This window comes from Varroa jacobsoni, unplaced genomic scaffold (genome assembly GCF_002532875.2).
Source record: "Varroa jacobsoni isolate VJ856 unplaced genomic scaffold, vjacob_1.0 scaffold_1320, whole genome shotgun sequence".
Classification (NCBI taxonomy): domain Eukaryota; kingdom Metazoa; phylum Arthropoda; class Arachnida; order Mesostigmata; family Varroidae; genus Varroa; species Varroa jacobsoni.
In genome coordinates this window covers 186695-204241 of record NW_019214222.1, presented here as the reverse complement: position 1 = coordinate 204241, position 17547 = coordinate 186695, and the positions used below count along the sequence as shown (strand labels likewise).

General features: G+C 42.9%; 1 protein-coding gene across 2 annotated transcripts in view; it reads right to left on the bottom strand.

Moving 5' to 3' along the window:
• LOC111268781 (protein lin-28 homolog) overlaps window positions 1-17547 on the bottom strand; it is a 59540-nt gene that overhangs the window by 18534 nt on the left and 23459 nt on the right. For both annotated transcript variants that reach the window (XM_022847968.2, XM_022847969.2), the window contains 2 exons: window positions 17095-17217; window positions 13259-13395 (listed from right to left, as the gene is read on the bottom strand). In XM_022847968.2, coding sequence (XP_022703703.1) covers window positions 13259-13395; window positions 17095-17217 — 260 coding nt within the window. The remainder of the gene's footprint in view (window positions 1-13258; window positions 13396-17094; window positions 17218-17547) is intronic.

Genomic DNA, 17547 nt, shown 5'->3' with positions numbered 1-17547 from the left:
AAGTCGAGCCAAACGTATACACTGCCCGTCGGTTTGTCTCTCTCTGTGTGTCAGCCTTAGCCCATAGAGATATGCTACATAGGCTAGTAGCAAATACACGAGCATCGAGAGAAGAACTATCTCAAGTTTGCACAACTGTCCCCCTGTCGACTATAAGCCCACATTTTGCACTTGCTTCCTTTTCCTGCTCCCATCCTCCATTTTCCATATAAGCAGTCCGCCAGGCACGTGGCCGAGGTAGAGTGCCAGCTCTGCCGTCGCCGTTGTCATTGCCGGCAAGCCAAGCACAGCATTTGAGAAATGTTCGCCATAAATAGTCCTCTAAGGCTTCTTGTCGCACTAGAGTACCCCAGCAGCTCGCCCAGTTAGCTGCTTCTTTGTCTCTCCCGAATGCGGGCGGTGTATACTGCTATTTGTATGGCAAATATCAATGGTGCAGTGATAGCGCAGTACTTAGGCCACACGCGGCGACTTACCCTTGCAGACGAATATAGAGCGTCGTTCGCAGCGACCTCGCTTACTTGCCTGATGCTTGTTGTTGTGTTCTGTCGTCGTTGTTATTGTTGTTCTTATTCTGGCAGCAGTAAATAGATGTGCCCATTGCGTACATTTGCTTGCCACCGGGCGAACAACTGGGTAACCGTGCGAAGCTTGCTACAGTATGCCTGAAGAGATTGCGGCAGACCCTGATATAAATCAAACGACGAATCCCTTGCTTAATATTGCTTCGGCCGACAGTCGCTCATTTCGTTTTGTTAGCTTAGCAGACTATTGTAATTGTTTGAATTAAATTGTTCGATACACATACGTAGATAGATAATATCTGCATGTATACATGTACTTTTGTTAGTCGAAGCATTTAGACGAGTTAGATGCGTCGGTTGTCATGGACGATGGGCTGGCCGATATCCTGACTAATTAAAGCATCTGGTTCGTCTGATGGGTCTACTGCCCCCCGCCCCCGTCCCCGTCCAGATAGCACAATCTCTCCGAAGCCTTCAACGCCCACTGAGTTCGGCGTGGACCCTTGAAAGCGATAAGAGGTCGGATATCCATTCCGTAAGCTGGGTTTCGTTCCAAAAAACACAGACAACTAATGCCTATGTGAATCGCAAGCGAATTCGAAATCAGCAATAAAGGTTGTCGTCCAAAGGCGGGAGAACTTTTAAATAAATTTGAAGGTTCGGAATTCAAAAGAGTTTCTCCATTTTCCTTATTTGTAGGCCTCTTGTCTGATAAGCAGCTCCTAATTGAAACACAGAACAGGCTTGAATCGTGATTGTGTCATAGGGCCGGCAATAGGAGTACCCGAAGTGAGTCACTTTTCAAGTTGGCAAACGGTGAAGCCGGACAGTCGCCAAGCTTGAACAGATCAGAATGCTGGAGCAGACGGCTATACATAGTCATGGCGAAGGCGTAGTTTCCTAAGTGTTGGCATAGGCTAGCACACCTTCTTGGGAGTGGGAGCTCCTTAGATAATTGTGGGGTTGGATTATTATTTTCATGTATCATAATGCAGCTATGCATGTATTGCATTGCATCGACGGCACCACCTTTGTTAATGTTCACCTTTGTACTTTGCTGAATGTCTGGTAGCGAAGGCCACTAGAGGATCTCTGATAGTGGCGAAACGAGCGGACATAGCTTAGCAACAGCCTCAGGCGTCGAAGCTTTCCAGGAACGCGTCGCTGGTATGATTGAAGTCCGGCTTAACGCACTCATCCTGAACGACGGTCTGGCACGGAGGGACGAAAGACTCGTCAGGTCGCCTGTCTGGACAACGAATTGTGTTGCGGCGTTCGGTTCGCTCCTTATTGTCATTCTAGATCGCGTTCTTCTTACGTATCTTATGTACGAGCTGTTCCCAATATCTATGCGCTTATATTGGCACTTATCGCGTCGATTTGGTCATCGGATTGCATTGAATCGGATAAGATCGAGGCAAGGCACATTGCACGATAGAACACAGCCAAAGCGTCGTTATGGTGGCAATGTTGGTGATCATCATCATCATTCTAAGCAGCAGCACCACCACCACCACCACCAACAACAACAACAACAATAGGCAATGGTTGCTGTTGTTATTGGTGATGACGATGAGCTCAATCACAGCTAGGTAGACAGCAGTGACAACAATGGCTACGACGACGACGACGACGGCGCTGCAGCCGCGGCCATCATTTCCTCCCCGAGGCGATATTGTCCATCAAAAAAAAAAGACTTTCTCCAACACGCAGAGCTAATCCTGGAGGCGAGAGTCTATGAGACCTTACTCAGCAAATATTGCTTAGACCCAGTCAACAAGTGAGGCTAGGAGCAAACTCCTAGTGAATATATACAGCGTATAGATACTGGAAATGTGATAACTGTACAAATTGGAAGATTTTTATATTTTTATCGGAAGATACCACCACGACTTTCCTCGACTCAGCTGCAGATGACCGAAGGTATGAAGCTTTCAACGAAAGCACAATGAAAATATTACATACACAGATCATCTCGTTTTTTTTTTTCACTTCTGATTTAAGTTGAAAATTATTGTAAAAAAGAGAAAAATCCAACACGGTGGATATTGTACGCAAGTAGTACAGATAGTTTGTATTCATCTAGTTATGGCTCTAGGACGCATAGCAATTCCCTTACGATTCGAATGCTCACTCGATCACGTAAAGGGAAGTTGGCCAGCAAAGCGTACGACCCACGGAGGACTGTCACTGATGGGCGGATTTCTAGACTGTCATGATGGCTTTCCAGACGTTTGCGTGCCGAAGAAACAATTCAGAGAGTCAATTTAAGCCTGACAAAGCTACAAACAAAATTTCCCGATTAATGCAGGTGCGTATGATTGCCTTTTCAACTGTGTTATTCCGAAGTTGTTGTCGATAACGAGCACCGTTTTGGTCAGCTTTTTCAAAAGCATATTTGCTTTTCTCTCTGTATTAGAACGATGATGAAACAATAAAGAAGAAAGAACTTAGGGTCTCTATTGTCCTGGCCTCTACTATCGAAATCATATAGTTCATTTTCTAAGGCTTTATAGGTATTGTCATTATGGGCGTTCACGGTTTTGTTAGTCGAGCCTTTCGTGGCTCTGAAATTGGGCGGCATTCAACCATTTTTCATTGGAAAAGCTGAACCTTGAACGCCAGCACGATTGTTACTACTATGATTAAGGGGGTTAGCCATATTCGTAAGCGCGTTAGCGACAGAAATGCTCAAGATTATTGCAGTGTCAAGCACCTATTGGGGACGTAATCGTTGTTCGTAGTAAGCACTGTGGACATGGGTGTTTGAGGACCACATTTGTGATTTTGCCAACGTCTAAGTGTTTTTTTCTTGTCATTGTAGATCAGAATTGCATAGGTCCTAGTGCTGAGATAGAGTGGACCTCTAAAGCTTGCGAATTGGCCATATCCGAGTCCCCACTGGCACCCCGCTGCAGTCGACACTGGGCCAAACGAGTCGCTAACAATAGCTACAGCAGCGGGAGGGAAGAAGGACAAGGAAATTGCATCGGAATCTAGCATACGGCTGGCAGTTTCAGGAGAATATGATTTTCGTAGATACCTTTCAGCGACTAACGTCTAAGCGAAAACAGCAATTCGTTTGCATGTATGAACTCCATAATGCCGACATGCAAGCCACATCTCAAGAAGTCGACTAAGCGGAAAGCGGGTTCTCGTCTCGTTGGCAGAACGACAGCGGCCCAACAATGTCAAAGTCATCATGACCTCTTGCCGTTTCCAGGCTGCAAGTATCGAAAGGAGAAGAGGTGAGCATGCAAGTATATCGACAGTTGAATAATGGCGTTTTATGAAACCTAGTGGAGGCCAAAAATACTAATATTAAAAAACAATCGAGAAATCTGAAGAAGTTTGTAGTAAATATAAAACTGACGAACAAAAAAGTGCAAGAATTCTTAAACGAAGTTAGGCAGTAATTGCTCTGAAAGTTGATAAAGTGGAAGGAGGATTTTCGCTTAACTGAAGAGAAATACGAAAGCAAGATCACTGAAGCGTTGGGTCGAAAAGAAGGGTTTCGTTGGAGCCAACAGATGACACTTGCGTCATATATCCATTGATAAGATCAAACTGAGCTTCCTTAGGATGATTGCGTGACCTGTTAGTTTCACTGGGTTGTTATCGTCGGAGTGGTGATTCGGTGCGTTCAGTCAGGAAGCTCGAAAAACATGCCTATCAAACGTTGCTGTTTTCTTTGGTTTCATGATAGAGAAAGTGCTACTACAAGAAGAAACAAAGTTATCCTTATACAAAATGATTACCGACAATAAAGGATTGGTTGTTTCGATACGTTTAAACGTGAATCACGATGGTCAGACTCACGACAGTTCGACCCCACCAGGGCACAATTATGATCAAAAGCTGAATATGGTGCGATAAAAAGAAAATGCTGTACGATGAGCTATTTAAACTGGAGAAAAAGAGTTAGCTACTAAATTCAATGACGGATATCACCTGGTCCGTTTAAATCATGAAATTTACACGAAGGACTTTGGACTGATAAGAGGCGACGCAAAGTGATACTGCTACATGACAACGCTACAATGTATACTGCTTTGATGACCCAATTAGTGCTCACGAACCCCAACAGGAAACGTTGCCCCACTCGACGTATAGCCCAGACATCACCCCGTCTGGTTATCGCTTGATTTGATCAATGAAACTTAGTATGGAAAGCGAACACTTCAAAATAGAGGCTGAAATTTGCGAGTGGGCCGACAAATCAATCGCTTTCATGAACAAAACCTTCGTCCTTTGAGGAATACGTCAGCTGTCGGAACGACGGTGAAAGTCATAGGAAGGCAGAAACACTACCTCGATTGGGATGTGCTCATTTGTTATAAAATTGCAAAAAATAAAAAAACAAGAGAAACTTTGAATTGGTGAATCATACTGTAAAAGAGCACTGCAAGAACACTCTCTGACAACCTATCTACTTCACGTAATTATAGCTGCTATTTTTTCCTTTAGTCTTTTCAATTATTTTGTCTATCTGGCGTTTGCTTTATAAACTGGATTCCTCATACATTATCGTATATTATGAGAGTATAGGGTATGTGAATAAAGTTCAGTATCAGTCAGCATTTCGTAATCCTCTTTAGCTAGTCGTTTTTTTCGCTGGGGGTTGTTAGGGAGGAGCGCCAGGGGTCGTCATTCCCATCTGAAGCGCAATGGATGTCTGTGTTGCATTAACAACCATCTGCCGATTCGAAGGAGATAATTAAAATCAGAACCTAAACCGAATTAACATGGCCAATTAGCAATAAATCCAAAAGAGATTTTACTTTAAGATCTAGTAACCATGTGGATTTCTAGTTTTGCCAAGTGTCTGAGTTGAGCCTTTTAGGACTGTTCGAAAAACCTTACGAGCTGCAGATCCTCAAGTAATATTCCTAAGCTTTGAGGCAACGAGCTGATTCCGACTGCCACTGATTTGGCCAGCAATTAGTACGAGTTCGCTTAAAACAGGTCATCTGCGTACGCAGCTCGTTAGTTATTTATTGCAAAGCTACATGCTTAAAACATCGCGTCTGGTTGACGCTCAGCAATTCATATCATCATATGCAAGTAGTTTAAGCTCTACTTTCATATATATACTTTTTAATAGACGGTCACGCGTCATGATTACAAAAATATTTAATAAACACTATTATCTGATTGCAGATATAATATTATCAATTACAGTATGATGCCGTTCCCCTTACTCCTCGGTGCGCAACCCTCCGTTTTTAATTCTTGGTACCCCCTTTCTTTTACTCTGTATTCTGGATTATTTGTGTTATGTTCAGCTTGATCGGGGTGCACCCGCATCAATGTATGGTAACACGTCTAAACTCTTATTTCACAGATGATTGACCCTTCATTGGAACTTGGCTTGGGGCACATTGGTTCAGCGTCATACCACAAACGCCTGATTCAACTGATTGAAGAAGACAACATCTAGCGCCTATCTCATGAGAGTACAGTGCAATTGTCCGGTTCGGCTCTGGATACTGCCCGAAACATAGGTCTATATGTGTGTAGATTTAGAACCATGCGGTCCTGAACATCCTGCCAGTGGTACCCACATATTTCGTCTACTGAAGTAATAACTCACAATTAGCGCAATAGAGGCGGTTACTCGTCGTCGCGAGTAATTGCGTTCGCTTGTGCGACTACAGCTACGGTACCCGCCTGTCAGCTCTCCCCTTCACGAACACGTTCCAATGCTTTTTGATCCTTGCTTCTCTGTTCTATCTTCTCTGGCTGGGTGAGCTCAAGCGAACTCATGATGTATACCCGCGCAAGTTCAGCTTGTTTAGCAACCTTTAACTACAGAGCTTGTCCTACATATGATCTAATAAACTGTACATGAACATAGCAACGCGAGAAATACAAGATCAACTGGTAGCGAAGGACGCTGCATAGCGAACAGCCAAGCTACAAGTCACTAGTGGATGGTTCTACTTAGAGTAAATGTCGTCAGTCCAGTGAGCATCAAACATTAGCTATAATACGGTGAAGTGTTTATCACTCGAGAAATAAAAAAAAAAGCGCAAGACTCTACGTTGCTTTCATTCGCTTCAAGCTTTCGATGGAAAAGCACAAAAGCCGCTTTATTTGTCCTGATTCCGTTTATGTTGTAAGTTTCTCGTATCGCTCTTCTGGACCTCTGTAGGATGTTAGGTCAGTGAAATGCAGACATGAGCCTGGACACCTAAATCGAAGTATTTACCAAGTAACTTAGGCCAATTCGGAGACGAATACGATTAAACAGAAGCTTTTTACAGTGCATCTGATCGGTGCAAATTTGTCAATCTGTCGGCCATAGGATAATTTGCTTCCGGCATAGAAGTCCTCTTCGGTTACAAACTCTATCAAAGAAAAATTGAAATACAATCTTGCTACAGTTGTAGTAGTATGTTTATCAACTGCTAGCCGCGCAACATCTGGTAGATGGCTAGTAGTGACCAAAACGACCTCAGAGGTTCATAATGTACGAATCCTAGCGCCTTCAGTCATAGTTTAAAATTTCAAAGGGAATTCAGGAACTCTCTATAGGTGAACCTTAAACGTCGAAGCGTTACAATGAGAGAAACGGATTTTCTACGAAATTTGAACAGTCTAGGCGCTAGGGTGGTCAGCACACTTGTCTGCACGAGATCTGAAATATCCGGGAAGGATTAGAAGTTACTGACTGAGAAATGCGCAGCCTGCCGGCTTGGATTTCGATATGACGATATGAGTGTTGATATACAAAATCCCTCGCTACCTATACGAAAAATAATCTTAATTTCAACTCGATATCCGATTGTAACTATGTCAACCGCAGATCGTTTACCATAGCTACCGCCTTCCCCTAAAAGAAATCGGTCTTCGAAGCAACACGCTGAGACATAAATAGCTGTAACTCACTTCTTCACAGATGTTTGCCAAATACCATTATCGCAATGGCGATTGCAATAACGACGCTCGCAGCGACATCAACGGTAGGAGGAACACTGCTCTTAGTACACTACCACAAATGCTGATTATCAACAAAAACGACGACGAAGACTATAATGCGTCGCGCTGTTGCGGCAGCTCCACGCTAATCATGGTAGAAGTTCTACAGTATTCCCCTTAGACGCCCTTTTGCCCCAAAAAAGGCTCCGACTCTTAAAAAGCACTCGACTCATTCCCCCTACTCGGTCTGCCTAGTCCGACGTTACCGCCCCCGCACATAGCCTGCGAGCCTGTCTAAGTTCGAACTGATTCATGTCTCTTGCCCGAAAAACCACCACGATCAACGGCCACTCGTCTTCGCTGGCGCTCTTGGAGCAGAAGAATACTCCCCTCACTCTTGGTTTTTCGTCCCGTTTCTCTCCACGCGCCGTTCCTGTAGCTGATATTTCCTCTCCTCGCCGACGACATCGACATCAACTATACTCAACACACAGCTTCTTGTCGGACGAAACTATGGCGAAGGGGGCGGGGCTGGCAGTAAAGGAGAAAACAGGGATTTGGGGGTAAGAGTGGGGGGTGAAGGCGATCAAGAATCAGACGGTCAAGATTTTGCTCTTGTACTCTTCTGTGTTCTCGTCGCATTGCCGCTCATTCGTTCGTTCGTTCGTTCATTCAGTGGTAAAGGAGTCCTAATATCTAAGTCCGGTACCAGCTGCTTTCTTGGAAAAAGACGGCGATCAAGGGAGAAAGCAGCGTCTCCTCTACTGCTAATCAATTCAATGATTATTATTTAGGGGTTAGACACGTCACCCGGCGACTGTATTCAGTTTGTGTGTCATTCGAAGGTAGACGTACTGGCGAAAGCACTTCCCTCGTCCCTCGGTTCCTCCATAACCTGGTCGAAGAGTTTACACTGCGAGTATTTGTATGTACATCATATGTATATCTGAACATTTGAAAACTGCTCGAAACTAGATAACAATGGCATATATCATAAGCAATATTGCACCAGGGCGTTGCATATATGTGTGCATCAGTGAACGTTACACACTCACTTTAGCACTACGGAGATTCATGTTTTTTTCCTAGCTTGAAAAGAGCATTTAGCAGAGTTCTAGGTATATTTGAAGGAAGCAAGCGTTGCCTGCGGGCATGCATATATTTACGCAGAGAGATATGTCGATCTACTCCCTGGACGCTTCGGGCAGACAGGGACCATTCGTTCGATGGCCGGCACATTTTACGACGGCTGCTTCAGCGCGTTATGAACCCGGTGATAAACGTCTGTACAATACTTATGGGAACTTGTACAATGTGTCACAGCTGATCAGGTCGACCAGAACGTAGCGAACAGACAATAGAGGGCGGGACAATCGCGTTTTATAAATGACGCTAGCTTTATTGTTATAACAGTAAGTAAAACGATCATTGTACGTTTTTACCAATGCTCTGACTCAAAGCAATGAACTATTGTAGAGAGGCAGTTATAACCTCTCTGTTTTGTCTACTTGTCTTGCACCGTATAGAGATTTAGGAAGATAGCAACTATTACTTATAAGATGAATTGTGTTTGCTTCAAGCGAAGCCCCAGAGCAGCCTGTGTGCTCCCCAAGAATTGTAGATAACTGAAGCTGTCTATGCAAACAATGGGAGCGTAATTTGCTTGCCATCCGTAATTTGAATGTGGTCACTCTGAACGTCTTTGAAAAATCGTATCCATAAAGAGAAATATAATAAACGTATGTATTGTATACCGTTTATTAGCGAAAGGTACAATTTGCCCTTGTAAAGTTTCTACGAAAAGATTGCTTCCATTTCTATTCAAAGTTGTTTTCAGTATCGGAGCTATGCCATTCCGTCTGATTCAATAAATAACTGTAACTTACTCGTAATACTTACGAGATGCTTCGTGCTGCTCGTTGGCAATGTTTTCTTTGATCCGACTACGAGATAGTCGATGTGCATTATGTATACCGTTACTACAAAGATGCTATGTGATACAATCACAGTCATCTGTTGCATTTGAAAGACATAGCATCTTTTGCGTTGTTTACATTCAGTCGAGACACCGTGTCATGTACCGATGTATCGAGGATTTGAGTCATTCCCGCTTTCAGCCATTGGCACAGCCAAACGGTGATACGAGCCATTGGTTCCTGCCTTTCGTAAAGCATTCAAAAAGGAAAACCCTGGTAATAATAGTAATGAATTTCTTTCGTTCGCTCTGAGACCATAAATAACAATCCGACTGTCACCGCAACATAACAAACAATGTGAATCAATGCTAGCAGACGCCATTGACGCTTGGTCCGTAGGTAAGTGAAGAACATTTGTACATGACTCTCCATCCTCATTGATGCAGTCGTATCGATAAATGCTCCAATAATATCGATAATGCAAGCGAAAAGTCGTGTGAACGTCTCGGAGAATCGGCTGTTTGATTGGGCACAGTCATGATGCGAAAGTAAACCAAGTGGATTATGTAAGTAATGATAATAGTTGCGGTAACAGTAGTAATTCAAGGTAATCATGTGTCATATATATATATATATATATGGCGTAGTCGTTTTTGCTTATTTACAATTGGCAGAGCGTACGTATTGGCAGACCTAGAGCAGTCCTTATGAACAAACTGGTCCAGTAGACATTTGAAGACGTTGATTAACTGAAAGGTACAGGCATATAGAGGGGGAAACAGAGGAAATAAGACAACACAGAATAGGCTGCATAGGGTCAAGTCGTTCTTAGCTAGTTCCCTATGACCACTTTTCTTTGCTGCCTTTTCCTGATATCCCTCGTTTCCCCATTACAATAAAGCGTTTAGAACGGTCATAAAATGTATTACTGCTTTGGAGCAGAATGTACAGTCAATGTATGTAAAGTGAGAGGCAAAAATCCGCAACAGAGAGATGAAACGAAAGAGAATTGCGCGGAAGAGACCTTGAGAAACGGTCGTTGACGGGCATTTAGTTTTGCCGAAATATGAAAGTTCACGATAAGTCTGACGCAAAACGCTGCTTTGCCTATCAAGGGAAACGACAACAACAGGTCCTGACCCATCAAAGGACCGTTTACTCGATCATCCAGTCATTATCAGGCTTATTCTTACATATTGTTATAACTTACACATGTTACATTATAATGTAGAGCTCAAAAGATGGCGCAGACGTGTTCGAATGTCGATTAGCAGACTCTCAGAAGCTAAGCGGCGTCTTAACATACTTGGTTGAGAATTCGAGCAGCATTTTGAGCAAGAACACTACATGGGTACGTCAAGGTGTGCGCTATTTCTAAAAATTGGTTTACGCTTTTCTACTAGGACAATGTTTCTTTATAGATACATATAGGGAGCAGCATGAATTTTCTCACTGTACATTTCCATTCTGTTCGTTTTTTCTGTTCCACTTTTACTCAACCAGTTTTTTTCGCACTCAGAGATCCATACTCCCATATACGAACGCAGGTTAACATTCCTCTTCGATAGAAGATGTCACGTACACTTTCGCCCTTTCATTCCACACCCACTTCCCATTCGCCACTGCCGTATCCTTAAATGTCCGTGCGTTTCGGCACTTTTCTTTTGCACTAAGGCGTCTTAGAAAAGGATTTCCTAGTGTCGGTCGCTACCTAGGTCCCTCGACGATCGTCGCTTTAGCTGCTGCTGCTGACTTAGCAGGTCCCATTTGTCGTCTTTTGTGAACTCGTCTTTGAGCTCGCGTTGCCGCCCCAGTCGGCAACGGCTCCGATGCCTCCGTTCGTTGGCCTCTATTTCCTTTTTTGCGAATGAAAGAGAAGCATACAGGAAGAAGATGTCTACCGCCCCTATACCGATGCCTGTAAAGACTGAGCGGTAGAAATTTGGCAGGCGGGCAGCTTAGAGATGCTGCCTTGAATCTACGAAGTGCTTCAGCGAAAAACGATGCGTCGTACTTCTAGACCTATTGGTATCACGGTAAGTCGCGTAGTGCGCTGCCATCGCTACTATTTAGACTAGCAGATGGCGCCATATAGTAGAAAGGTATGTTTGGTAGCATAAACGCGCCACATGTATCTATAGCGCCGCTGTCATTGTATAACATCTGACATTAGTGGATGTTGAAATTCAGATAAACCATCGACAAAAGTAACTGTTGCTCCAGTTGATTAATTCGCTGAGCACTCAAGGCAGAAATTGGCATATGTTATGGGGATTTTATTTTGGGTTAGAGAACTTCCTATGGAAAGAGGGTAGGCCATGTGCACGAGACTATTGTTTTTATTGAAGTAACTCATAACGCGATCATTTTTTGGAAAAGTCCACAATCGCTATATAGAAGTGCCTGTGTAACGTTCTAAAAAAAAGTTCTTAAATATCCGATAAGTTAATAGTTCACACAATATATATCTGTGGGACAATCGTTTTCGAAAAATTATCCCTGTTTCCTTGAGAAGCTTCTAGTCTCCCGGTCTTGCGCAGCCAGAGTCAGAAACTACAAAAGATCCAATACCTCCACTGAAAACAGCTCAGTAAGAATACGAGCTAAATACCGATCCTAGTATGCGACTGCCATCGTTGACCTTTTAGTGCAGAGTGCCTATATTTCCGATGTTACTACAAAGACATAATTTTCTCTCATGCCCCACGTATGTCATACAATTTTAGCTTTTCTGAAGATATATTCTCATTATTTCTACACTGAAAGGCGCTAATTTGCTTTAGCGGCTTTTGGTCGGCACCTCCTCTGTTAAAACCAACCTTCGAGTTTTCCTTGGACCTCTCGTACGCAGTAGGAGGCTCTCGGCTTGCCCTTTGAAGTCTCTTTCAATGCTCTTCCGACTGCCCTTTTTCTGTCCCTCTCATTCAGACATATCTTAGAGCTCTTAGGGGGTTGGCTACTATGCTGGTTGTCATGGCAACCTAACATAGGGACATCCATTCAGTAGTTCCAACTAAGGTTTCCTTTGAGCTAAATATTGGAAGCAACCTCTTGTCTATGCCTCTTAAAACTCAAAAGAGTGACCGCGGTTACAACGGCCGGTCTAGGGTTTTCGTCCGAGAAGTTGAACTACGATGCAGAATGTACGCTTGTTTCAGGCATACAAGTTGTGCTCCTACTCCAAATTCTTTCTTTAGATGACAGAAGTGGCAAGGCGGTAGAGGAAGCGAGAGCAACCTAGAGCCGTCTGTTTCGGAAGGCAGAGTAGAAGGCTGGCTGGTTTCCCAGCATGCCCCTGCAAGAACTTCAACCATTTAAGTGGTTTAGTGGACGATAGAGAAGCGAAGAAAAAAAGGGGTGCATGGGGGAACGGAAAGGAGCTAAGCCGGTTTGGGTAAGTGCTGAGCGACGGCGAGAGAAGGATTCAGCACTCTGGACACGTTTCACTCTTGAAAGTCAGAATTGAAACGAACTGAGTTAGCGGGAAAACGCTTCTTGAACTGTGTCTCGCAAACAATAGAGGGCGACACAGTCGTGACGTTGGCGACAGCCGCTATAACATAACAAAGTGTCATCTTTTAGCAAGATTTTGCAATGTCTACTCGGATAGAGGCAAAGCAAAGTTTCACTTGTTTGTATTCGCATCAAGTTGTATTACATATACAATGCATATAGCTAGGTGATCTTACAGATTTAGGACTCTTTATGTTGATGTGAAATAGAAAACAAACGCAGGACTAATTTGATGAATAGATAGAAATTTTGGTCGATTTGTCGAGAAAAATGCTAATGATCGGTAAACAAGGAAAAATGCTAAAAGAGTAAACCTCATATATAATAAAAACCCATAACTCAAACGACAGAGGCAATTAGAATGAAGAAACAACGCAAACTTACTTGGTGCACAAAGACATCGGGACCCTCGTCAAGGGAGGATATGAATCCCCATCCTTTCGCCACGTTGAACCACTTGCATCGTCCTCGGCGACGCACCCCGACGAGACCGGACAGAGAGGAAACTGTTGACTGGTCATCTGCAAGTAGCGACATCTCCTTTTCGTAGACTATCCTCCGATACATTAATAAATGTAATTAAAAAACATCTAAATGTGGAGTTATTTAACGGACTGCAGCGTCATCAAACTTTAAGTGAGACTACATAACATCAATGGGTTGTTTAAAATGTACGTATATGTAATTGACTTACTTAAATCACCCCAGCCGAACCTTCGTGAAATTAGTATCTCACCTTTTTTTTGCACGTTTATCATTAATGTTTGTTTGTTGCGTGAAACGAAAGAGCACTGGGCCATTTTTTTTCAGAGCAATAAGGGTACCAAGGTAAATTGATCGTTGACGCGGATTACACTAGCTTGGCGTTTCATTTAAAAAGTGTTATTTTTTTTGGCAGCCCTACTGGTATGAACCGTTACCTAATATCTATGATCGTTATTAGCAGCACTAATTGTTCTCGAGTACGAAGCACCCTTCTTATAGAAGCGATGGTAAATGCCACATCGTTTCTTTTCTTCCAGATACTCGCCAGTTTAAAGAGGAAAATAGAAAGGTTCTGTCAACCGTTCCGTTCTGCCGAGACCACCAAACAGATAGTATCAGCGATCAGAGCATTTAGAGGCACACGTGGATGAACAGGCACACTATACATGGGACTGGCTGAGAAAACAGGGACTCCTCACGCAAGTCTATTAACGCATTAAACATCTTTGAGTACTAAATCGACTCATACTCGTAGATGCTCTCTCATCAATGCACCCGCTATTTTCACTTTTGTTTGTAATTCGGGCCTGCATTCTACATCGATTGATTGCTTTTCCCGAAAGCTCGAAGCGACCATACTCCTTTCCCCTAATTGTCCAGGAAAAAATAGTCGACGACCGGTCGATTTAGCTCATTCTCTACAGGGGAACGAAGCTCACAGAATGCGCTGCGATAAGCCAATACAGAGGGCATCTGGATGGCCACAATCTTGAGAAATCTTTCGTTCTCTTCCTTCGAGGTTTTGAGTATATCTGCTGATCTTCAAAAACATTGTCGACGAATGATTTCTGGCTCATCAATAGGAAGAATCATTCAGGCAAGTGAAACCGTTCGATAGAACTTCAACAATCGTGATACTATTGTTAAGTGTAGTAAAAGTGTTGTTTTTTCATTTTGTAATATATTGAGCGTGATATATGTGTAAAAAAATAACAAATGTGTGAACGTCCACAACAAACATAATAGCTCAGTTATAAGCAGTAATAGGTCTTTGCGGCTCTTCATTCCCGTAACTACAAACAAAACAGAAAAAATGACGAAGTGGCATCTGTTTAATTTACGTTTTTAACTTTTTGCGCAAGGGAAAATAACATTACTTATTAAATCACCGGAGCGACCTGAGCACCTACCTATATACATATATACGGGTTGTTCTATGCACTCTAATTTACTTGTACATTCTTTTTTGGACGGTACAGTCGCTGATGGTCACGACTAGAATCCGCTGCATGGATCAACTTCGCCAACCTTTTGGGAGGACTTTGGTTAAGATGACAAATTCGATTTCCAACAGGACGGAGTTCCTGCATAGTATCATCTTGATGCAAAAATATATTCTGATAAGAACTTTTCAAACAAATAGACCGAACGAAAAGATGCCATAAAACACCACGTCCGTTGTTCAGACCAAACGCCAATAGCCCCAGTAGGTTTAAAAGCCCCAATCGAGTTTGTGAATCATGAGTCCATCATTATTACCCAGCAGTGTATTAAGTAAAAAATGATATTTTTGAACATCTAGTCTCAGAAAGAAAGGATGCACACTGAATATAAACTATCTTACAATTTAGTAAACAAAACTGATGTTGTAGTCATTCAATCTGCATATTTTCTTACTAAGACACCCTGTATTTATGTATATATATACATTGCTTAAAAAAAGCTTGTACGTAACTAGGCCTTCGAACCGTCCATAAAGCTTTGCTAGATTCTCTCGAACAGCTAAGGTCAAGAGGTCTTCTCCTATCAGTTCTTTTATGACCCATTGTCAATGCGGTACCGTGATACTCAAAACAATGACCTTTCGTTTGGAAGCGAGATCCTGCCATACAAGTCAGATGATGACGCTGGCCTAATAATAGTGGTCTGATCACATAAAGGACATTCAAGTAAAAATCAATGAAACAGAGCAACATTTAGTATTACAATAAGAGAAGCATGTGAAACATCTCGACGGGCAAGTAGTGCTTAATTGGCTCATCACCTTTTACTTACATCCGACATCAGCAGGTGCAATACATAGGTTACATTAGGATTCTTTCAAAGCTGTCCATGTCATCACCGAATACGTTTTAATAACGAGGATGACATACGTATATGTAAACGTTTCCATGTGCCCGAAGGAGAAGGCACGAGCTATGCAGGATTTTCATTCTAGGCTCCTTCGACTTGACTGGCCTTTCTTATTGAAAAGCTGGAATTTTACTGGGTAGGCAAATAGGTTTATGCGAGAAATTTTTTGCTAATTATAGGCTGAACTCTCGGAGGAACGGGGAATGCACATGCACGAGTTATGTAGCCGAACTGCAAAAAGTCCGTGTGCGCTATTCAGGCCTCGGGTCTCTATAGTCGTCTGCTTCGACGAGCTCCGTAGAAGAGCGGGAAGACCGCATGAATAGGCAGAGACAATATGGAGCCACCTTCGAAAGGACATAGCACTCTTCCTACAGATCTCTACACACAAAAAGGCTCCCGCTTTACGTTTCGCATTTCTATTAGATATAGTCAATGTCAGCGTAAATCAAAATAACCCACTAAAAGGTACGGGTGGGCCCTAAGCAACTAGTAGTAAGCAGGGCTTTCCTTTCTTAGGCGAAGACGATCCAACAGGGCGAGTTCCACAGATCTTTATTAGTATAGCAGACATCAATACTGTACGTCATAGCTGAGACTCTGTATGTAGTATTGTATTGTCATTATACACTAATGGAAGCTACGAACACTTGACAGGTATATGATATCGCTGCAGAGGGAACGTATATAGGTTTATAGATGTGGCTGACAAGTCGTCCACCGTAAATTGCCAATCTCACCGAAGCTCGTATAGCAACCTTTGGGAGAACGTATTTCCACTGGGCATCGGATTAACGGAATGCGTCTTGCTTGAACTTGAGTGAATTCTTAATTTATATACGCATCAAAAATGATCGAATAATCGAAATAAATGGTAATATAAAAAAAAGATAAAACTAATGTCTAATGTATCGATTTTGTCGTCCGCTAGACACTGTTTCGGACGGTTGGCCTGAAACGGGGTATGTTTACGCCTAGTTTTGAACTTAATCGTATTGCTAGGTCTCGCAAATAAGTATGTTACACGTAGTCATTACAGGAGGCGAGAAGTAGCTGTCTAAACGATATTTTAGTGTTCTATAAGGACCTTCTGGAAGTGTGCACGCCGGCGCTTTCCCGCACAGCGGATCAGATCAGCTCGAAGTTAGATGTCGACTCATCTATAAACGTACAACTCACATCTGGCACAACGGGCTAAAAATCGACTTGTTAATTCAGTGAGGTGTTCTTTTTACTGACAACTACGTAGCTTCATTGTGAATCAAATAAAATCAATTGCCGTTGAAGCCGATATTGTCGACAGACGTGCTTTTCTCTATCTTTTCTTTTATTACAAAAGGCAGTCCTATGACACGACAATAGTTCTAAACAAAAATACGCACCTCGGACGCTGGGGTCGTCATCGTCATCAGTGGCCGCATCCGATATGGGAGTTGCTGGTGGACAAGGGCTACGTACTGACACAGGCTCGCTGGAGCACACGCCTCCTCCAGTACATTCCGACTCTAAAATGACGCGAAAGTCATGGGTTTAAACTTACAGTTACCGCAAAATATGCTCTCTATGATACATACGCATTTTGTATCTATCAATAGTACTTCAGTATAGCAAGTTTCGACCTATGGCGGATTACCTACGATTGCTAAAGATTCTATTGTCTTGGAACCGGGCCCATTTGCAACCTAGTCCGGGTTAGCCATTTGTTGTATGGCCGTTAAGAAGATGGCATCGTACAGAGGGAACACTGCTACGAACCCCACTGTCACCACAGTGACGACTAGTACGTCGTGTTACGTTGTACAAACTCACTTCGCAGAAACTAACTTTTCTTCTTG